Below are 23,894 nucleotides of genomic sequence, written 5' to 3'. Positions count from 1 at the left end.
TCGTAAACATTCATACTCCTCAATTCAATTTCTCTGAAGACCGACGATGAAGCATGAAGATTTTCGGTTCGAAGTGTTAAAAGAGCTTCTTTGAAAATATCTGCGTTTATTTTATCATATTGCTGTAAAAGATTTTTCAATTCAATCATGCAATTTAGAAAGTTATGGTGCTTGCTATCTTCTGGTAGATAACCTCTTGGGCATACTTTTTCTTCTGGCCGATCTGGTTCTGGAATATTGAGAAAATTCATGCTGTTATTGCCCCTATGATAAAATATATATTTCAAATGATTAGTTGATAAGATAAAACTGAGTAAATCAATTGAGGATAATTCTGCTAGCTGGCTGAATTCATCTATGCCTACGACAAGTGGATAATTCATTGATGCCCATTCATTTATTTCCAATAGCACTTTTTTAATTTCTTCTAGAGCATTATAATCATTTACTGGCAACAAGTAATTCCGAATTAATTGTTTACTGTCAGGCGTGTTGATTGTTTTCAGTAAGATCGCCGAGCATTTGTTTTGTAGACTAATTGGCTCAAGGCTACACCACTCCTCTAGCGTCAGCGATTTTGACTTTAGTACGTGCGAGAATCCATCTGAGACTCGAATCTTATTTTCTCCTACGTAAGCAAACGCTAAATTAATATCGGAATATTCACCGTAATTCTGAATTAATGATACTCTACTTTTTGACGTTTGTTTATTTACATGTAACTTACTTATCCTTTTTAGAGATTTTTCAATAGTCGACGGCTCTCTTCTATTGATGCTAGGCTTAATTAGAGTTTCTTTTTTCAATATCCTATTTTTTTTTAAGCAATCCCATAATTCGTTCTATCAATAACTTGTTGCAGTGCTCTTCTATAACATGGGCATTTTGCGTCATTGGCTTTATGACTAGCTGGCTTATTATTCTTTTTACAATTTACACAAGTTGGAATTTCCTTTTCGGAAGGGCAGTTTTTGGAATTATGTCCTATAACTGAACAGTGCCCGCAGACATCTTGTTCTTTTTTACAATGCTTCATCACGTGATTAAACCCATGGCACCGGAAGCATCTCTGAGCTACAGTATAGTCGCTGGCTTTGCAGCATGTAAAGTCGATAAACAGCTTTACCTTGTTAATTATCAACTTCCTTATTTCAGGATCGCATTCAAACACCCAATGAAGGGTATCTTTATCTCTTGGGCCTAACTTGAATGATGGGACGCAGCCTTTGACAAAATCTTCTTTTTGGATTCCAGAGTTATAGAAATTCTTTTCATAGATGATCTCTGACAGCTCCTCTTTATTTAAATCTGATGGGATATCGTACAAGATTATCCTTGGCTTCTTGTTTGCAGGCTCCGTGATTTTTATCCCTCCTTTTTGTAAGCTTTTGTTTGTTAGTATTTTTTTCTTATCATCCAATGTATCCAGAACAATAAGAAGGCCGCCGCCTCGAACATTAACAGTTTTCTTCACTCTTATATTTTCTTTCTTTGGAATGTTTTCCTTCAGACTTTTCCTTATTTTTTTCACTACTCTGCTTCTCATTATCTCCTACCAATTCCAATTTTGTAGGTTTTAGAAGAAGTACATGCTCTTTAGGTTGGATTCTTCTTACGTTTCCTATTTTTTCTGCTGTTGATGCCTTCTTTGGTAACTTAATCACTTCAGCAAAACTGGGTGGTTTATTACTGATTTCCTGCATTTTTTTATTTAAGCTGACTATTGTTTCTTCTAACTTTGGCGCACCTGAATTGAGATTTTCTGTCAACTGACTGATAGTAATAGCCCTTGTTTCGATTCTAACGACAGATTCTGTTGTTTCAACTAACATCTCTGAAAATCTGTCATAATCTACTCTCAAAAGTTCCTTTCTCTCATATTCAACTGCAGCCCATTTTTTAAAATCCAAGAGTTTATTATATAGTTCCTCAATATCCTTTTTGAATTCATTGGCCATAACTTCACTTATAGTATTCATATTATTACCTTTTTGCAGCTCCACCTCCTGGTCCTGTTTTTGTTGTTGAAACGCCTCTCCTTCTTCTTTGTCCTCCTCTTCTTCGTATTCTGGAATCACTCCATATGGTGGTTTTTTTGGTGATTGCATTTGTTGAAAAGACACCACACTATAATGTTGATGGTACTACACTATATAGCTGATGTTAAACTAACACTATTCTATTGACCTACTTTCCACTGTTATTGAAAGCTACTCTACTCACTAATTTAGATGTTTACTGTACGACTGCTCGACTACGACTGATGCCAATAATGAATGCATTTCTTGCTTTTCGTCTATTCTGTAATTAATTCCACCAATGAAATAAAATACTTCGTACGCCTCATCCATTTTCAGTCTATAGATTCTGGATGTGAAGAATAACCTAACAGAACAGCAGACAAACAACGCTTTAACTCTCGACCAATAAGAAGCGTTGATCCTGGTACCGGTTTTGTGGAACATACTTTTCGAGCGGTGCAAGTGAGCTTGTACGCGGTGCAAGTGAGCATGCACCACTCCACTCTGTTCCAAGATGGTGACCGGTACCTAAACTGTCGAAAGCTCCCACCGAACGCATTTCCGTGTCCTTGGTTACATGTACCGCAACCTCCCATGAACACAATCTATGATGCCTCTAGTTAGTTTAATCATTCATCTCTTTATTTAATTTAAATAATATATTATGATGATAATGATAATATTTATCATAAATAAAAAAAATACAAGTTTACAAGAAATAGATTGTTATTGAATCAAGTTGAGCTTATGATAATTTTATCTTTCTCCTACTCCCACAAGCTAAGAAGAGTCATCTTATGCCAGTGGGTTTCACTTACCGTATATTATTAATTTTCAGGTTAGTTAGATTGTATTGAATTTCGATACTATATTATTATATGGCGTCCTATAATTCCCACTGACTTTGTAACGTGAATAATCTCGATACAGAATAGTTAGATACATAGTTTCGATTGAGCCGACCAGTCATTCGGCATTATTATTATCACTGGGTAGTTAATAAATATGTCCCTGTTTGTTCGTATATGAGTGTATATACTGCAGTTAACTAATTGTTACTTGTGGATAGATCGGTCTGCTGTGCGGTGCAGTGCGTGCGCTACGCTCGCCAAAGCAGCAGAAGCAGCCGGACCCGGTCCTGTGTCAGGGCCTGGCCTACCTGGCCAAGTGTCGGCCGAGCCTGTTTGCGTCGGAGCCGGTGGTGAGCGCCTTGTGTGCCCTGCTGCGACGGGAGCCCGCCCCCTCTGCCGCCTCTGCAGCCAAGGCCAAGCACACCGGCCTCTGTGTGCTGGCTGTATGTCTGCTCTACAAGGCCTACCAGGACGTCAAGCGCTGGCCTGAGTCCTTTGTTAAGGTTGGTGCAACGTTACTCATTCAACTGGTCTAGGATTAAAGTGACGAAAAGCTACCCTAAATATTATTATTATTGAACCTGGTTTCATCGCTTAACCAGCCACATCTTTGTGTTTTTCACTATTGATAAGAATATTGGTTCAGCCTTAACCAATAGGTGATCTAATATAGCCTTAATACAACCTTAATATAGGTGATTTGTTCACTACCTACTGTCTGTAATCTTTCTGTCTGTACCCTTCATTCTTTCATTTGTACTTTTTCTATAAATGATTGGCATAGACTCACATGCAGCGCTAGATTATTTGGAATTGAAATCGGCCATTAAGGGGACAGCCTGGAAGATTATTACATAGTTAAGATCTTGAAGATTTTTGTGATCTATAATATTACAAAAAAATATATATTATATAATATCTCGCGCTAAAATACCTCAATGGAACCTTTAATTTCAAGTAAGAGCTAGCATTGGGAAGGCATAGGTATTGTGCGTTTATACCTCTTCAAGGTCGTCTTTGGTCTAACTGATAAGAAAAAAATATGTCATATCCGGTTCGTTCACTGATCAGTTAATCGTACTTTTCCACCGATGGAAAAGAACGTAAATAGAGTAGCTGAACGTAAACAGACATGGCTTAATATGAGGTTGTTTACAAATGATGGAATCCATTATAATGTATTTGGGAGCAGAGAAATGCATGATTACATAAATTCAATAACATTTAAAATATTTTACAAAGCATTTAAAACTACTCCAATTATCTGATGGTTTCCCATTTTAATTGATTACAATGAAATAGGTTAAGTTCTAGTTTTGTTTACAAAATATGATCAACAGGGGAAACATCTGTCAGTCTTGACTCATGAGCAACCGTTCAGCCACAGAATACACACAAAATGGAAGGTATCAATCTAACCAAGATTTGAGTGCACCAAGACCACGACACATGACTGCATCATCTTGTTAGAAATTAAAACTACTGCTGTATTACAATGCTACACTTTCTTTCAAGATGGCAGATTATGGCGTCAAGATACTAGCCGACTTTCCATTCATCTGTGGTTCATCTGTGATCACTAATCTGTGATTAATCTGTGATAGAACTCTCAGTTCTATCTGAGAGTTGGCTAGAGGCAGTCGCTAATCGTTTCTCTCTCTTATCAGCTACCGTTCAGGTTATGAATCGTTAAGTTTCGTCGGTCATCCTTCTTCGCCTGCCGGTTTTTGTAAAATTATTTATTGATTCGTAGAATCCAAATATATCACTTACGTGATCCTATTACAGTTCATACATATCTTACGTTACCTTTTCCGAGACCTTTGTCAAATAAAAATGAGTATGTGTGCGGAGTGCAGTTTGCCGGTCGTTAGGTCGGGCAGGAACTCATCGATATTGTGCTCGGAGTGCGGTTCGATTTACCATGGAAAATGTATTCAAAGTGGGTCAGACAGACCTTTGAGTGAGGCTGAACTCGAGATCTTGGCAAAGGGTGCTTGGAAGTGTGGGGGCTGTATGGTGGGAATTCGACTTCAACGTGGTGCTGGCCCAAATTCGACCCCTATCAAGACCCCTGGCGCGGGGTTCGTTACTCATTCCTCGGGCTCTGTGGATCCAAATAGTTTGTCCCTCAATGACTTCAAAACTGATGTAATGAACTGTCTTAAAGAACTGCAGGAATCTCTCAATTTGTGTAATCAAAAACTCGACAACAATGCTAGTATTTTACACACGCAAGGAAACCTGATAGCAGCGCAACAAGAATTAATTAGAGCCCTGCAAAGTGAAAATGAAACTTTAAAACGAAAATTTGGTGTTCTGTCCATGCGTACGGACGATCTGGAACAATATGGGAGAAGAAATACTTTGGAACTACATGGCATTCCAGTTACGGCTGAAGAGGACGTTTCAAAAGTAGTGCTCGAAACATGCAAAGCTGTTGGTGTTGAGATAAGCGACGAGGCGATAGATACCTGCCATCGTCTTAAAAAACGCCCGGACTCACGAAACCCGCCACCAATTATAGTCAAGTTTGTACGACGCACAATCACCCACCATATAATGCAACAAAAACGCAGCGTGAAAAAGTTATCAACAAGCCACATAGGAATGCAAGGTGAGATCCATCCAATATATATCAACTTCTCTCTGACTGCCCAACGTAGGTTCTTGTTATCCAAAGCCAGAAAATTACAGAAGGAATTTGGTTTCAAATATGTTTGGGTGGACAAAAATGGCTCTGTCAAGATAAGGATTGTTGAAAAGGGCAGAATCTACACGGTAAATTGCGAAAAAGATTTGTGTGACGTGCCAACTACAAACATCTGTTGAAATATAAAGTATAAATTAATTCTTGGTTAGTCTTGATTAAATAACATTCCGTTTATTATCTCTTTTGCATTAGGGCGTTCAAAGACAATTTTATTTATAGGGCTTACCTTAGTAAGTCTAGGTTTCAAATTTTATTACAGTCCTTTCTTCATTCTTATTATTTCATTATCTATTTAAGTGTTTCATAAAAACTGACCGATTACAAAAATAACTTATTCTGTTACGGTAATTAATCAACAAATGATAACAATATCAACAAAAGCACAATACTATCTCTTTTCATGTAGGTACGTTGCAGTTTTAAAGCAATCAAATTTTTATTTTCTCATCTGAAATGTATCCTAATATGTTTCAATAATCAATAGTAATGAATCCATTATCTACAGTAGATCTATATTTTGTTTGGATAGATTATAAATATGCTAGGCTATATTGGAGTGTGATTAGTTTTTCTTTCTTTAAAACAGAAGTTGTTTTTTTTTCTCAATGATAATATTTTGTGTTGGTCTTATCATATCATATTGTAACTCTTTTATGTCTATTCATCTCTATTAGTAGTCTCGAGCATATTATTGCAATAGCTCTATATTAAACATGGGTGTTTCAGCGTGATCATTTCCGAATAGTATCAAATTTTGTTTTGCGGTATAAGAGCGTAATGTGGAGAGACACTAAATTCTTTAAGACTGCTTCTCAGTAAATGATAAACTAATCTTATCAGCTGTAGTGATTTCTACAATAAGCAGTATTTCGGGAAAGCTCATAACAATTCACCAAGCTGCTAAGCTATGTTCTGTATTATTTTATATTATTTTCTTGTTCTCTCTCAATAAGCTACTCTTTGTTTACGGAATTGATCCGCATCGCTCAGCTATGCCACTTTTCGCTGATAAATCTAATCTTTTGAGAGCTAAATAATTTTTATCTGCACTGCTTCCCACTGTTTGTTTTGACCTATTCCCTACCAAAAATTACAAAGGGATAAAGAGTTAATGTTGTCTTTGGTTATTCACGAATATTGAAAATGACCATTGATTAAAAAGAATGTTTTCAAGTGAAAACAAATAAAACATAAAATAATTTCTATTTTTCACTCTCCATTGTACAATACCGTGATTTAATTTTGTCACCGGCAGGCTGAGGTGGCCGACTTATGATTCTTCAACCTGAATCTCAATTTTCTACAAAAATTACATTTCTATTTCTACTATTTTTCCTCTCTTCCTTTTTCCTTTTCAGTAATAGAGTACATTTCATTTCAATTTGAAAAATATTCTCATAAATGTTTTTCGCGGACGACGAATCCGATGAATTAAATCTAAATGATAGTATTACTTTTAACAATGGCCTTATGCTGGAGCAATATTTTGATGCTTGTACAATAAGTAATAAATTGTGTATTTTACAGTTGAATATACGCAGTTATAGAAGAAACTTTGATGAATTTTCAATATTATTAGATAGTTTTAAAGTTATTAAAATCAATTGTATTGTTTTGACTGAAACGTGGTTAGATGATGATGAGTCTGTGATGCGGCTCCCGGGTTATGATGTCTATCGCTCTGGAAGTAAACTCAATCAGAATGATGGTGTGGTAGTGTACATTGACAGTTCACTGTCAGTTTCCTCCTGTGAACAGCTGTGTCTGGGCGGGATCGCTAGCTGCCTGGCTCTTAACTTTACTTTTAACGGTGTGCCCTGCCACTTGTTGGCTGCCTATCGCAGTCCCAATACTGATATAAATCTTTTCACTGTCGCTCTCCGGAATTATCTCTTAAATTTGAATGATGATAGAAAAACCTTACAAATTTTTTGTGGCGATATTAATATTAATATTCTGGGTGTTGCATTGAGCTCCGTGCAGGAGGGTTACCTGGATATGATGTATGAGTTGGGTTTCATCAGCTTTATGAATCGGGTAACACGTCCTGCGGGGAGTTCATGTATCGATCACTTTTTTGTAAAAAATGATAGAAATATGGAAATAAAATCTGCAATCATGGAAACAGCTATAACTGACCATTATCCGACATTTATTCAATTAGCTTCCGGGGTGCCTGTAGACTCGAACAATTGTCGGCCAACCATACCTACATACAGAGTGACCCAGTGGAATAATGTTGCGGCCGATCTGTTAGAAAAAGATTGGGGTGGTATCACTGCTGTTACAGACAACGTTGATTACTGTGCTGATACTTTCATAAATGAAATTACATCAACAATCGAACGATTTACACAAATTAAATTAGTTTCAGCCAGGAATAGAAAGATTAAACCATGGATTACACAGGGGCTTATTAATTCAATAAGACATAGAGACAAATTGAGCAAAAAGGTGTTGAGGCAGCCGTTTAATGTAGGATTGAAAGAGGAGTACAGGATTTATAGGAACGCACTCAATGTCGCTATAAAGAATGCTAAAATACATTATTATAAGGATAAGGTGGATAGTGTAGGGGGTGATTCTAGAAAATTCTGGTCTATAGTTAATGAGCTGGCTTGTAGGCCAGGTTCAGCTGAGCGATTCCCCTTGGCGCAGTTTCATCAGGGGGGCGCACCTTCTGATTTAGAAATAAAAGAAATAGGTAACTCCTTTAATAATTTTTTTTCAAATGTAGGTGCTGAATTGGCTGATGCAATTCCTGAAAGGGGCCCTGAAGTGGTAAATGATGATGATTACATTGTCAATTCCACTTTCAGGCTGCAACCACTTGACGAACAGGACATCCGGGAGATCTTGAAGGGGATGCGTGGTGGCTCTGCTCCGGGGCTTGATAACATTGATTCAAAATTCATAAAAGAACACATTGACGTGGTGATTGAGCCTCTTCTTCACATTATTAATGTCAGTATCCGAACAGGCCAGTTTCCAAATGCTTTTAAAATGGCAAAAGTCATTCCTATTTTTAAATCTGGTACTAAAAATCTTATAAGTAATTACAGACCTATTTCTATGCTAAGCATATTTTCAAAGATCCTCGAAAAAGCAGTGAAAAACCAATTACAGAATTATCTAGAAACAAATAACATCATAGCAAATAATCAATATGGCTTTAGAATGGATAAAAATACATCACATGCTCTGTTTGATATAACAAAAGAGATCACGCAGAGGGTGGAAGATCGGAAACATGTTTTAATCACGTTTCTAGATCTTGCAAAAGCATTTGACTCTGTGGATAGACTGAAGCTTTTGAGAAAAATGGAGCTCTATGGAATCAGAGATGGTTCATTGAGGTGGTTTGAGAGTTACTTCCAGAGCAGGAAACAGTCAGTTTATATAAATGGAATTGGTAGTGACTCTATGCCCGTTGATTATGGAGTTATACAAGGAAGCACACTAGGTCCTATACTATTCCTAATTTATATAAATAATATAAGTAAATTGCAGTTGAATGGCAAACTGTTCCTGTTTGCCGACGATACTGCATTGGTTTCCTGTGGACGTACTTGGCGGGACGCCTTCAGTGAGGCCTCAAAAGACCTTTTACATGTGAAGAAGTGGCTCGATCAAAATAAACTCACACTCAATGTTGTTAAAACCAAATATTTGCCAATATATTTTATGAAAAATAGTATGCCAGTTCAAGAATGTCTCAAGCTTCACTCATGTAATGACCACCTGTCACTTACCTGTAATTGTGAGACGCTTGAACAGGTGGAAAAATACAAATATCTTGGAGTCTTCATAGATTGCAGGCTTTGTTGGACTCCTCATATGGAATACCTCAAATGTCGCATTCGTAGACTAATATATGCCTTTCGACAGTTGAGGGAGGTTCTTTCAGTCAATCAATTGAGAAGGACATACTTCGCCTATGTTCAATCAATTATAAATTATGGAATCCTGGCCTGGGGTGGAGCATCCTCGTTCACTTTGAGAGCTGTCGGAATTGCACAGCGAGCAATCATAAAGACTTGCTTGAACCAGGATAGTCGCTATCCGACTGAACTGGCCTATCAAGAATTTCAGGTCCTTGATGTGCGACAGCTATACATAAAATCACTTTTAATTTTCATCCGAAGTAATAAAAATGCAATATTTAATCCTCTTATCCATCCCTATCAAACACGAAATATGAATATATTTGGAATTCTACAACCCAGATTAGTTAGCAATTGCAATAGATTTAATAGTCATTACATATGCCACATTCTTTATAGAAATATACCCGCCTACATAAAGCAAATAGAACCCCTTAGCCTTAACATATACAAACGATTTTTAAATATGTGGTTATTTGAAGCCGGCAGGGATGTCGCTGATCAGCTCATCTACTCCTCTTACCGGTTTTGATACTATGTATATATTTTTCTTGTATTCATCATCATATATGTGAATTAGATAAAAATCTTATCTATCATCATCATATATATGAAAGTATATATATCATCAATATATTGCTCATAATTTATCATTGTTCAAGTTCTAAATTTTATTTTGTGTGCCATGTTCAAGCTATATACCATAATATATATATTGTACTACTTCAATTCAAAACATATACTTTCTCCACTACATTTAACAAACTTTTATTTTTCAAATTGTACTGTATTGTAAATATTTATAATTTTCTTTTTAGTATCAATTTTTTTTCATTAGAACTCTTTCCCCACACACAGACTTGTCTATGTGGGGAAAATTCACAAGTATTTATATTATTTATACATGTGTACTGTATTTGTAATGATTTCTGTGAATAAACTCTGTGTGTGTGTGTGTGTGTGTGTGTGTGTGTGTGTGTGTGTGTGTGTGTGTGTGTGTGTGTGTGTGTGTGTGTGTGTGTGTGTGTGTGTGTGTGTGTGTGTGTGTGTGTGTGTGTGTGTGTGTGTGTGTGTGTGTGTGTGTGTGTGTGTGTGTGTGTGTGTGTGTGTGTGTGTGTGTGTGTGTGTGTGTGTGTGTGTGTGTGTGTGTGTGTGTGTGTGTGTGTGTGTGTGTGTGTGTGTGTGTGTGTGTGTGTGTGTGTGTGTGTGTGTGTGTGTGTGTGTGTGTGTGTGTGTGTGTGTGTGTGTGTGTGTGTGTGTGTGTGTGTGTGTGTGTGTGTGTGTGTGTGTGTGTGTGTGTGTGTGTGTGTGTGTGTGTGTGTGTGTGTGTGTGTGTGTGTGTGTGTGTGTGTGTGTGTGTGTGTGTGTGTGTGTGTGTGTGTGTGTGTGTGTGTGTGTGTGTGTGTGTGTGTGTGTGTGTGTGTGTGTGTGTGTGTGTGTGTGTGTGTGTGTGTGTGTGTGTGTGTGTGTGTGTGTGTGTGTGTGTGTGTGTGTGTGTGTGTGTGTGTGTGTGTGTGTGTGTGTGTGTGTGTGTGTGTGTGTGTGTGTGTGTGTGTGTGTGTGTGTGTGTGTGTGTGTGTGTGTGTGTGTGTGTGTGTGTGTGTGTGTGTGTGTGTGTGTGTGTGTGTGTGTGTGTGTGTGTGTGTGTGTGTGTGTGTGTGTGTGTGTGTGTGTGTGTGTGTGTGTGTGTGTGTGTGTGTGTGTGTGTGTGTGTGTGTGTGTGTGTGTGTGTGTGTGTGTGTGTGTGTGTGTGTGTGTGTGTGTGTGTGTACATCTGTGTACACGATATCTCATCTCCCAATTAACGGAATGACTTGAAATTTGGAACGTAAGGTCCTTACACTATAAGGATCCGACACGAACAATTTCGATCAAATGCAATTCAAGATGGCGGCTAAAATGGCGAAAATGTTGCCAAAAACAGGGTTTTTCGCGATTTTCTCGAAAATGGTTCCAACGATTTTGATCAAATTTATACCTAAAATAGTCATTGATAAGCTATATCAACTGCCACAAGTCCCATATCTGTAAAAATTTCAGGAGCTCCGCCCCATCTATGCAAAGTTTGATTTTAGATTTCCAATTGTCAGGTCTCAGATATAATTTAAACGAATACTATTGAGTTATTTTTAAAAATTGGAACCATTGAAGAAACATAAACTTGTAAACACTAAAGCTCAGCTGACTATCTATTATATATTATATTATAATATAACTATTATATCATGGATTTATCTATTACCAAAAATTTAAACTTTAGATACTTATATCTAAAAAAGTAATGATCGGAAAAAATGTTTTACTGTAGAAACTTTTTCATTTTGATAGCTTGATGACATGCAAATCGAAAAAGATTTACCTTATATTGTCTAAATCAATCTACAGTATCAATATTTTTTACTTTCCTTGCCCTATTACCATAGGTAAGGAAAGTATTGCTTTCCGAAAAAAATTAAGGTACCCTAATTTCTAAATTTCTATACGTTTCAAGACCCCCTGAGTCCAAAAAAGAGGTTTTTGTCTATTGGTCTGTATATATATATATATATATATATATATATATATAATATATATATATATATATTATATATATATATATATATATATAATATAATTTATGTGGGTGTGTTTGTGTGTGTGTACATCTGTGTACACGATATCTCATCTCCCACTTAACGGAATGACTTGAAATTTGGAACGTAAGGTCCTTACACTATAAGGACCCGACACGAACAATTTCGATCAAATGCATTTCAAGATGGCGGCTAAAATGGCGAAAATGTTGCCAAAAACAGGGTTTTCGCGATTTTCTCGAAAATGGTTCCAACGATTTTGATCAAATTTATACCTAAAATAGTCATTGATAAGCTATATCAACTGCCACAAGTCCCATATCTGTAAAAATTTCAGGAGCTCCGCCCCATCTATGCAAAGTTTGATTTTAGATTTCCAATTGTCAGGTCTCAGATATAATTTAAACGAAAACTTTCGAGTGGGAAAGATTGAGCATGAAATCTCTTTAATTAATGTCCAGTAACATTTTCACCTAGAATTGAAAATAAGCTTGAAATTTGAGAAAATGTGATTATTCAATTGCAAACTGTTGGCAACTGTTGATTCTATTAAATCATTCACTATAAAGAGATAGCAGACTTCATGTGTCTCCAGCGTTATTGTTCTGTCACCAGCTGGCTCAGATCTTTGAATAGTAGACTCTTGAGATGTGCGTGTACACTAGCGTCAGGTGATCAATTTTCATAACTGCAAGGAAAGTTGTGTGAGTGCACCACACCAGATTTTTTCACCTTCTATAATGAAATTTACCTTTTTATTATATTTTGATTTTAGATTAAATACTTTTTGGTAATTAATTTTTGGTAATCAACCAATTTTATTCTCGAATTGAAGCATAGGTAAATATTTTCTTGTTATTAGAAATATTATTTCATTTATTGTTCTATTAATTTATATTTATTATTAGATTTTTTATTGAGTATTTGCTCACATATTGCATATACATTGTGATATTTTCAATTATGCTATTAAATAATTGTTATTCCTCTCATGATTTTATAACAATAGCCAACAATATTATATTTCACTTTTTTCAGATATTCTTCAAATATGGAAACAGTCGAGGCAACAATAGTTGAAATAGTCAAAGAGCACCTGAACAGACGTCAAAGTGTGGAGAACATTTCAAGAAATTTTCTCAAGTTCCTGGCATCGACTTGTGGTCTTGTTGAAGTAAGTAATTCTATTTAATTTTTGGTAGTTGTTATACTTGTTAGGTTATCTAGATCTAAATAATTTCATGCTTATTTCAAAAATGATCTAGTTTGTACATCATAAAATCTGCAAAACATTAAAGAATATTAAAATCTGCCAAACAGAAACAAAACTGAAGCTCAACCTCAGCAACCCTTATAAATAACATTAATGCTATTGTTTGAAACCAATAGTAATCAACCAATGCTAACAGTTCAAAGTTGATATCACTATAATCAAAGTGTATGACTCTTGTAAATGGTGAATGATGTTTAGCCTCTTACATGTATGTAGGCTTAGTGAATTGAAATTAATACCAACTTATTGGTATTAGCCAGTTAACTCTATTGTTCGATGTAAAAGTATTTTGTGAGAATTCATTACATTTGTTTGCACTAATTGGTGGCTTCAAACTTGTTAGCATATGAATTGCTACTATTTAGAGTATGAGCTGCATATGAGTGACTGAAACCGAGTGTATTTCTATCGCCAATTAAAGTTTCAGAATATCCAAGCTCTACACCTCATTGACATTCTACAACATCTAAGTGAATGAAAAGGAATATGCTCACATAAAGGTTGTATAAGGATGTATATAAGGAAGTAAGGAGTAATCACAAATAAATAAGCACACATCTTGTGTGATGTAAATAGTGCTAAATAAGAAGTAAAAATGTTGAAAATGATGTTTGTGAATATATGATCATGAGTGTTTATGAGCGCTGCTCAATTAGAGCTTGAAAGGAGGCCTTGTCTAGGAAACTCCTTCAGTTTTAAAATCTTCTTTAGACGTCGCTCCCGTGTTATCGGATGGGCTACGTTAAACTGTTTGTCCCGGTTGAAGTATGACATAATGCCCATTGACGGCTCAAATCATGTATTCAGGTGAGGTGGGACCTCCAGCAAAGGATGTCCCACTAATAAATTGTCTATTAGGGTTTATAATCTTGAAATACCAATTCAGAAATGCCAAATACTACTTTGGCCTATTTTCTTTTGAATAAATTGAAATGGGTTCCATATTTTTAAATTTTAGAAGGTTCATTATATTTCATAATTGCTCCGGATATCTAAATCAATTAATAGTTTTCTAGTTTTAATAGGCCTGAGGTATAACATGTGGTGGTGATGGAATATTCAGGAAAAATTTGGCAATATAGATATATTATTGTTCAACTCACCGCTATAATTATAGTCCTCTTAGAACCGGCCGATACGACACGACAAGGACGTATCATGCGTTATCTCTCCTTCATATATGAAGCACGACAAGTTCAGTTTTTCAGTACCTCATCATACAGCTCGACCCGACACACGCGAAAAAACACTGATAAGATCTTCTTCACCACACTTCCGAGTAGTGACGTCACACTCAATTGACAAATTTAGGAAGGGAATAGGATAGGTGGTGAATAGAATTTGATATTTTTTTTATTTTGAGTTACTTTAATTTTTTAATAATTTAGAAAATATTGTCATCTGTAGAATTTTTTTTTGTTTTGCCCGATCAATCTATCAGCTGTATGGAAGGAGCGCTCTCTTTTATCGGCAATAGGAGATAATGAACTCAGAGATGTGGCGCCTACTTTCAAAATTCTTTTGATTTATGCTGTTTCTATTTTTATTGGAAAATATGCCGTGACAAGTCATACGAATTTACTTTGCTTTTTATTAACTTGAGTTATAATTGAACTGTTAACCTGAATGTTAGATTGCAGTCGAATTGTTGTCTTTCAGATACGCGTGCTGGTAGCACCTCGACTGGAGGTGTGGCTGCAGAACCCAAAGCTGATGCGTGGCGCCCAGGAGCTGCTAATGTCTCTGTGCGTCAACAGCACGGCGCACACGCAGCGTGACGTCGAAGTCATCAGCGCACTCGTCAAGATACGTCTCAAGACAAAGGCGCTCATCAACTACTATCTGGCCTGCATCAAGTCAGTCATTCATTATTATAGATCGGTCAGTCATAAGAAAAAGGTTGAAATTATAGCGGTGTAAGGGCCAATAGAGGTCTCTTTCTCTTGCAATCTGTTTAGCATTAGCTGCAGGCCAGCCAACCGAACGACCCCTTCACTTGAATAGAATGGGTTGACGTTTTTATTTGATGACGTGGCAAAGTCACTAGCGGACGTTTGTTTCATGAATAAATCATCTATACCGGAATGAATAATTAAAATTATAATAATGAATTTTTTAATTGTAGTACAGAGTTTAAATAGCTGAACAGGAACTGAGCAAAATTCATAAATTGATTATTTATCAATAAAATATGAATCTTATTCAATTCAATTTATTTCCGCACACACATACAAGTTTGATACAGATTAACAAAAAGAATACATACAAACAACAAATAAATAAACATATACAAAGTAATTATTCAATCATATCAATGTACTAGCCTAAACCCTTACTGTGTTCAAATTTGCCAACCCAGTACTTCGTCAAACATTTCAGTTTAATCAGTACTGTCAAAAATCTATGATATAACGCCACTTTCACCTTTTTCCATTTTAAACACAATTAAAGGCCTTTGTTTGAAATACAAATAAATTCTAGACTCAGAGGAACGTTACCCTTGAGTTTTGAAGTAAACTGCATGTTAATCAACCAATACATGTTTTATGTATTATGGCCTTATCGATGAATAAGGATTTGCCATAGAATAACTAATTATGCATGAAATATACAGATGCATAAGTAGAATAGACATTAATCTTGATTTTTCAAACATAATAGTTACTATCTAGTATATGAGAAGAGTTAGTACAAAACAAAATTATTAATCAGTAAGTAAAGATTAATTCAAGTGCATAAATTGAAGTTTAATTTTTGGATTGTGTGTTGTTTAAATTGGAATAGGAACAGCATTGGGCTTGAGCCTGTCGATCCTTTCCGCAATTGTTTGTACTTATTGTAATAAATAAATACATTTTATAAGAATTATTGTACAGTAGTCGTATATCCCAATTGATCAAAAGATAATCGCAGTCCGAAAGAATTCGGTAACCCTGCTATGACAAGAATTGAGAAGTACTATTCTTTGTTATGATTTTCTCTATATTCATTTAACATGCTAACTCTGTAGTAATGTAAATGTTGTTTGCGGCTTATTTTAGGGAACTGATCTCAGCTCACACGGACAATCTGGCAACAGTGTTGAAGCACACCATCTACAATGAGCTGTCCTCGTCGCACAACCCCAACAACATGCCCATGCTCGGAGTCATGCTGCAGTACAGTCCTGACCAATCTGCTTCTCTACTTGCCGATATATTTCAGGTTAGAATAGAACAGAATAGAATCACTTTTCTATCTGATGGCGTATTTTATTTTTTCATTTGTGTTTTAAATTTCAGTATCATCCGCAAAAGCGAGTGTGAATTTTTTAATTCAAGTTTGATTAAATCATTAATATAATCGGAGATAAGACCGTTATTTGAGTAGTAACTTGGAATGTGGGATAGTATCAAACGCTTTGGCTAGGTCCAGGAAGGTAGCTATTGTTTTTTTAATTTTCAGTGAAGTTATTTGAAATTGTTTGGATAAAGAGAATTTAGGCTACTAGTAATTTTCTGTAACAATCATATTCATAGAATACAGATCGTACAAGTGCATGAAAATTAATTAATGCAATTTTGTTTCAACCCAACATAATTCATTTAACAAAGGAATAGTGTAAGGACTTGTTTTGTAATATTATTTCGTACATATTTCATTAATTTATTCAGTAAAATATTTTCTTAACTCACATATTCAGAAATATTCTTGAATGAATCGTGCATGTAAACTTTAAGTTATACATATTCAGTACCGTTATATTTATTCAGTACTCTTCCTATTATTGGCTCTATTGTATAGTAATTATTTGCTTCAATTTTTCCATCTTGCTGAATTGTGAGATTTTTGTGATGCCATAGTTTGTTTTTGTGTGTTGGAATGAAGAATATCACCTATGTGAATTCAATAACATATAAATATGGTGGTACAGTATTATCTTTTTAATAAAAGTTGGTTAATATATTCTGTAAGATATTACTGTAATATTACAGTAACATACCAGAAATATTTTGTCAGTTATTCGGTAATTTCAGTACAACGAAAAACTGTCTTATTGCAACCTTTGATCCAACTGAATATCTAGTCATTTTATGGATTATTAATTTCAAGTAAAAATATAAATATTATTTAATTTGGTTTGAATTTTTGTTTAATTAGCAAATTATTGAATAAATTAATGCAATCTCTCATTTATATCCATCTGTAAATTGGACTTCATTGTTGAAAAAATGTTGAAAACTTTCCATTTATAATTTCTCCTCCAATCGATTAGTTATATTGATTTATAGAGTAATTTCTGTAATAGATTATTGTTTTCTTTTAGATCGAGAAGATGCAGCTGACTGTGGCTGGCATTCAAAGTGATGCGATTTGGTGGCTGCAAGAAACTGCTTTACGAGTCTATCGACCCAGTTCGTCGGATTTTGTCCATGCTCTTCATAAGGTGAGTTGAAGGTTTGGTACAAAAACGCACCGATTTTTTTTCTAGTTTTTGTCAACTTGAAAATTTAACGATTTTTTTCGATAATTAAGGTTATAAAGTCACCTGTCGATGATAAATAAATGGCAAACAAAATGTATTATCTAGGAAATAAACAAGGAAAAGAATAATTTTCTAATTATTTGGAAAAAATGAATGCTGAGGAGTTGAAGGTACAAAGGACAATATTATTATAGAATGCAAATAACGAATGCACATTGAACTATAGTCTGTGCAAACCTTAGTTTGCAGCATTGCTCTTATGGAGTACAGTCCTGCCAGATTTCAGAGAACCTAGAGAGCCTGTGAACTAATTGTGTGAGAGAAATAGGGCGTAGGTCGTTTAATTAGAATCAGCATAAAAAAACGGCAACAGTTTACTCCTATTGTTATATTGAAATAACATGAATCCCCGTGCTGCAAACTAAGGTTTGCAGAGACTATAGGTTTTTATTCTTCTGCAGATTGGTATCAATTCGAAAAATGTTTTGATATTCTCTTGTGAGAATGAATTAATGCTCTATTCCTACTGTATAAAAAGCTATGATATCGTCACAACCACTAATCTGTTGAGATAATAATGATAATCTATAGTGAGGTCCATGTCATAATGGCAGTGGAGAAATATAGTAGAACGGTAGGACAATATTAACTGTCCATTCTTGTTAAAATAATGATCAATTATCATATTTTATTCATCAAGAAACACTTTTTAAGTATTAACATTCCATTTTTGTTAAAAATTATTAATTATTATATTTTATTTGTCAAGAAATACTTTTTCAGTGTTTTAATAATAGCCTACATTTTCATGATTGAGATTGAATATTTTGACAAATAATTATACTTCTACATATTGTTAAAAAACGATTTGGTAACGTTTCGGAGCTAGAAAAGGATTACGCAATCTGCTTTGTTCAATGATAGACAAGGATAGAAACACCAATGTCAATCAAATACTTCCATTATAAGGTAGACCTCACTAACAAATCTACTGTTAAATATCAAATACTGGCCGCCAACTGAGAGTCTTTTCTCAAATACTGCCATTATAACGTGAACCTTACTATTAGTCCAGGCAATGAATGCTCAAAAAAGGGTATTGAGGGAAATGTTTGGAAGACAATTTTTGACTCCACAGTTCTGTTAAGGGTAGTAAGGAGGTAAAAATATCAAAAGTCCACACCCCTACCTCCTGTGCTCAGTGGATGGGGGTGGTTCAAAGGTACCATTTTTTGGTTTCTCGCATAAAACTCAAAAACTATGTATCCTAAGAACTTGACTGTCATAATTAAAGCTTACATAATTTCCTACAATATTCATTTTACAATTTTTTTTAATATCTCCTCTAGTTTTCGAGATATCCGCTCTTGAAGGTGTGACATTTAAAAAAAAACACGTTTGCCACCAATTTTTTTTCTATTTTTGCTCTTTTAAATTTTTAAAAATCGACGGGAAACAAAATATCCCGATATTCCCTTGTGAGATTGAATTCACAAATAATCATATTGAATCCATTTCTATTAGATGAAAACCATGACAATCAATAATCTGTTGAGATTCTTTTATCACAAATTACAATGTTTAGGCAAGTCTTTCAAGACCTATTGCATTTGCATACTAACACTAAGTTACATTATTATAAACAAATATCTTAATTAAAACAGAGAATACATAATGTATATGAGTAGACAACTATTAGAAACAAAGAGCAGAATTTATTTGTATACTCATCTGTTATTTATTTTTCATAGAGATACCAATGAGAATGTATTTGATGACAGGTTTTGTTGATGGAGCCGGCCGAGCAGTACTACAAGACAGACAGCTGGCCACAGGAGCAGGACCGCGCGTTGTTCCTGCGGCTGGCATCCGAGGTGCCCGTGGAGCAGGCGACGCTGCTGCGGGTTCTGCTCATTGGCCTCAGCAAGGAGCATCCGCTCATGCCACCCGACGCACTCGAGCTCGCCGACCAGCTCGTCAAGCGTGCGGCCGCCGTCACTGCCAACGCCAACCTGCCCATGCTCAGAGGTGCGTTCAAAGAGTTTGGGTTGAGTTAGTGTAAGGCTCGACGCAGCATGTGTTTTCAAATGGTGACACTCAGACCCGTCGATTCTAGTCTCCGCGACCTTGCGACTGTGAGACTGAGTCGAGCGTTGACTCGACATGTTGGTCGAACCACGACTTCAGTTGCATAGTACTGTGCATTTTTAATGAAAGTGAGGTTATGTTTAATAAAAGTGATGTTTTATCATTTTAGGTAAGACAATAATAAGGATTAGACAAGACAATATATTCATAATAATTATTATAGAATTTGTTACATGCTAAGTAGTGACGATTTATATCTTATATTTTTAATAAAGTAAGGTTAGAAAATGGAGTAGAATGGAACTGAAGTAGTGACAATGAGCAAAAAAGTTGTAAGTTCGAGAGACTGGAGTATCCTCGACTGGAGTCGTACGATTTGAGTCGAGGTAGTGTGAGTTGAGCCTAAGAGATAGAGTTTTAAGGCCAGACCACATTAAGCGTATTTTCAAGTTCTAACCTAATCAGCCAATCGGAGCGCTTCTTGCCCTGCCGACTTTGAAAACGTCGTCTGAGAACGCCTGTAAAAACGCTTAATATGGTCTGGCCCTAAGATGGAAATTGGTATAGAAATATGCAGATGAAAATAGAATAGAAATAAACAGAGATTTAGTCTTGCTGGAATAAAAATAGAATTTGTGTCATAAAACCATAAATATATAATTGTAATCCAAGGGATAATAACTACAAAATTAATAGATTTATTTCTCAAAAACGGCTCTAACGATTTTCTTTAAATTTATACCATGGATAGCTATTTATGAGCCCTATCAACTGACATAAGTCTCATTTCTGGGAAAATTGCAGGAGCTGCGTAATATTCTCGAGAAAAATGGCGGATAATTACTAAAAAACCATGTTTTTCACGGTTTTCTCGAAAACGGCTCTAACGATTTTCTTCAAATTTATACCATGGATAGCTATTCATAAGCCCTATCAACTGACATGAGTCTCATTTCTGGGAAAATTGTAGGAGCTCCGTAATATTTTTGAGAAAAATGGCGTATAATCCCTAAAAAACCATGTTTTTCACGGTTTTCTCGAAAACGGCTCTAACGATTTTCTTCAAATTTATACCATGAATAGCTATTTATAAGCCCTATCAACTAACATGAGTCTCATTTCTGGGAAAATTGCAGGAGTTCTGTAATATGTTTGAGAAAAATGGCGTATAATCCCTAAAAAACCATGTTTTTCACGGTTTTCTCGAAAACGGCTCTAACGATTTTCTTCAAATTTATACCATGGATAGCTATTTATAAGCCCTATCAACTGCCATGAGTCTCATCTCTGGGAAAATTGCAGGAGCTCCGTAATATTTTTGAGAAAAATGGCGGATAATCACTAAAAAACCATGTTTTTCACGGTTTTCTCGAAAACGGCTCTAACGATTTTCTTCAAATTTATACCATGGATAGCTATTTATAAGCCCTATCAACTGCCATGAGTCTCATCTCTGGGAAAATTGCAGGAGCTCCGTAATATTTTTGAGAAAAATGGCGGATAATCACTAAAAAACCATGTTTTTCACGGTTTTCTCGAAAACGGCTGTAACGATTTTCTTCAAATTTATTAAATGGATAGCTTTTTATCAGCTCTATCAACTGGCATGATTCTCCTCTCTGGGAAACTAATTAGGGGTCCACCCCATCCTTGAGAAATGGACTTAGTAACCTCCTTCTCGTGCATGAGGTAGGTAGGTAGCGCAGTTCATAAAAATAACACATAGTCGAGATATTTCATCTGTAAAAAAATAATCGTATTTCACAATTTACTCTAAGGAAAAAGTACTCTGAAAACAATAATTATATATACACATATACAGAAGTTTGATCGTAGTTTCAAATATGAGCAAGGAAAGTTGTGTGAGTGTACAACACCAGATTTTTAATAAAGTTTTCTATTATATAATTATACAGTAAAAACGAACATGTACAGTACTATACAGTACGTATGAACTGTAGCTATTATAATACAACTAACACTGTATCCGTGTAGGAAATTTGGTAGAATATTAATCTTGATTTCTGAAAATACCCAAAAATAAGGGAGTAAGATAACTTGCGCCAAACGTTTTTACTTGAAACATTTCTGTGATAATCATTAAATTGTGATAGAACACATTATTGTATTGATCTTCTAAATCCAGTTACATGCACATCGATTTTCTTGAGATTGATTTTTTACCGTTCCTATGAATTCTACCAGGTTCAGCGCAACTTGTTAAATATCATGTTTGATTCAACAGAATTCATAAGGACGGCATAAAATCAAATGACAAAAACGCCGAAGTTTGTGTCGATGGTATATGACTTAGAAAGCAAAAGCTCGCGCTTGGGCCATAGTTCTACGACTGAGGATTCTGCTGCTCAGCAACTAAAATCGACATGCCATAATTATGTTAATCACTACTCATGATACAAAGTATCGAACTGCTTTGTACTATGATACATGGTTTTCATTCCGTATCATTCTTTAATAAAAATAAAACGAGATTCCGGTGTCAGCATCAAAGTCGCCAGGCTGGTATGGCCTATTCATGAATTTTTCAGTATGCATTAAGTTATCTCTCAGCAGTTCTAATACAAACACAGACAACAGTTTCGTTTCACTTGGAATGGAATGACGTTTTTTATTCTTTCAATTCCTATTTTTACCATAGACCGATTCAGATCAGCACAATGTTTATACTGTATGTTCATAATAGATTTATGATTGTTGCAAAGAAATAGTCAATAATAATCACTGGGATTCAAAGTGATATTCAACCATTTGAACCTGATAAATTAGATTGTTGAATGAAATTCAGTGACGTTTACTGTACAAGATTCCTTTTCCTCGTATTTTATTGGGTGATGAGTGGAGATGGTTTCTGATTTCATATTTGGATTCATCTTTCAAAGTTTAATTTTTTTAGAAAACTAGAACTTTTAAATGTTAAAGTGTCCATTTTTAAACTTTTAAATACTTCATAAAACGTGTGCCTGTTCCTTCGTGAGGCAGGAATATTATTATCTTAGTACATTTAATAATTAATCATATGATAATGGAAAGCTATTTTAAAAACAGCTATAGCACCCTAGTTTTCGGGTATTTTTCGAAATGGGACTTGCGCTTTAAAAAAATTGGGGTCGCTGAATCCAAATCCGAAATCAGAAGCTTCCTATCTTTATTTTCAAGAAAGATAGATTTTTAGAAAAAGTGATGACCGGAGAGACGTAGGATCCTCATGTGAAAGCGGTGATTCGTCCGCTAGTATCTCGATCAAAACAGGTTCCTGCTTGCCTCGAGGGGAAAAATCGTGACAAAAGGCGGTTCCTGGCTCGGGATCCCCATGTGGAAGACACGATTGGATTGAATCAGAAATTTTCTATCTATATTTTTAAGGAAGTTAGACTTGAGAAAAAGTGATGAGTCATACGTCATTTAAGCAAACGTCGGCTTAATTGTAAGATCCCTATGTGAAAGCAAAGGAGAGCTGCGAAATATGAAATATGATATCCTGTAATATGATATTCAGGAGACGGGGTTCTGCCATGTGAAACTAGCCCAACAATATAAAAATGATAAATCAAAACCATGACAACATATTGCGTGGGTATAAACAAAATAAAACCATAAATGACAAAAATAATTGACTGATTTTTTCAACTTGTCTATTGCAAGATTTATTGTTATCCATTTATCATAATCGTTGATTTTGTTTTGGATTGTTTCAGCGGACAAAGTGGAGTTGATGGAGCTGGTGTTCCAGCTGTGCGCCTACCACCACCCGGAGAACATAGACCTGCCAGCCGGGTATGCCCCACCCGACCTGGCCATCACCAACCTCTACTGGAAGGGATGCGTCCTCCTGCTCATACTCGCCGCACACAATCCACAAACTATAGGTAATCCACAATCCCACCCTCCTCTCTTCTGCCTTCTCATCTCTTCCCACTCTTCATCTATTACTCTTTTTCTCTCCCCTCTTCTTCTTCTTCTTCCTCCTTCTCTCTTATTCTTTCACTACATCCTCATCCTCTCTCT

The 23,894-nt window shown here is 35.6% G+C and overlaps 1 protein-coding gene across 1 annotated transcript in view; it reads left to right on the top strand.

The window, feature by feature from the left end:
- LOC111058536 (integrator complex subunit 1) overlaps positions 1–23,894 on the top strand; it is a 137,513-nt gene that overhangs the window by 18,620 nt on the left and 94,999 nt on the right. Inside the window, exons 4-12 of the mRNA XM_039422840.1 lie at positions 3,091–3,386; positions 4,732–5,489; positions 8,323–8,549; positions 13,052–13,216; positions 14,975–15,171; positions 16,357–16,519; positions 17,622–17,741; positions 19,562–19,808; positions 23,585–23,755. Of these exons, the coding sequence (XP_039278774.1) occupies positions 3,091–3,386; positions 4,732–5,489; positions 8,323–8,549; positions 13,052–13,216; positions 14,975–15,171; positions 16,357–16,519; positions 17,622–17,741; positions 19,562–19,808; positions 23,585–23,755 (2,344 nt within the window). The remainder of the gene's footprint in view (positions 1–3,090; positions 3,387–4,731; positions 5,490–8,322; positions 8,550–13,051; positions 13,217–14,974; positions 15,172–16,356; positions 16,520–17,621; positions 17,742–19,561; positions 19,809–23,584; positions 23,756–23,894) is intronic.

This window comes from Nilaparvata lugens, chromosome 3 (assembly GCF_014356525.2).
Source record: "Nilaparvata lugens isolate BPH chromosome 3, ASM1435652v1, whole genome shotgun sequence".
In the NCBI taxonomy this organism is placed as follows: Eukaryota; Metazoa; Arthropoda; class Insecta; order Hemiptera; family Delphacidae; genus Nilaparvata; species Nilaparvata lugens.
The sequence above is the reverse complement of the archived record's forward strand: the minus strand, read 5'-3'. Positions and strand labels throughout refer to the sequence as shown.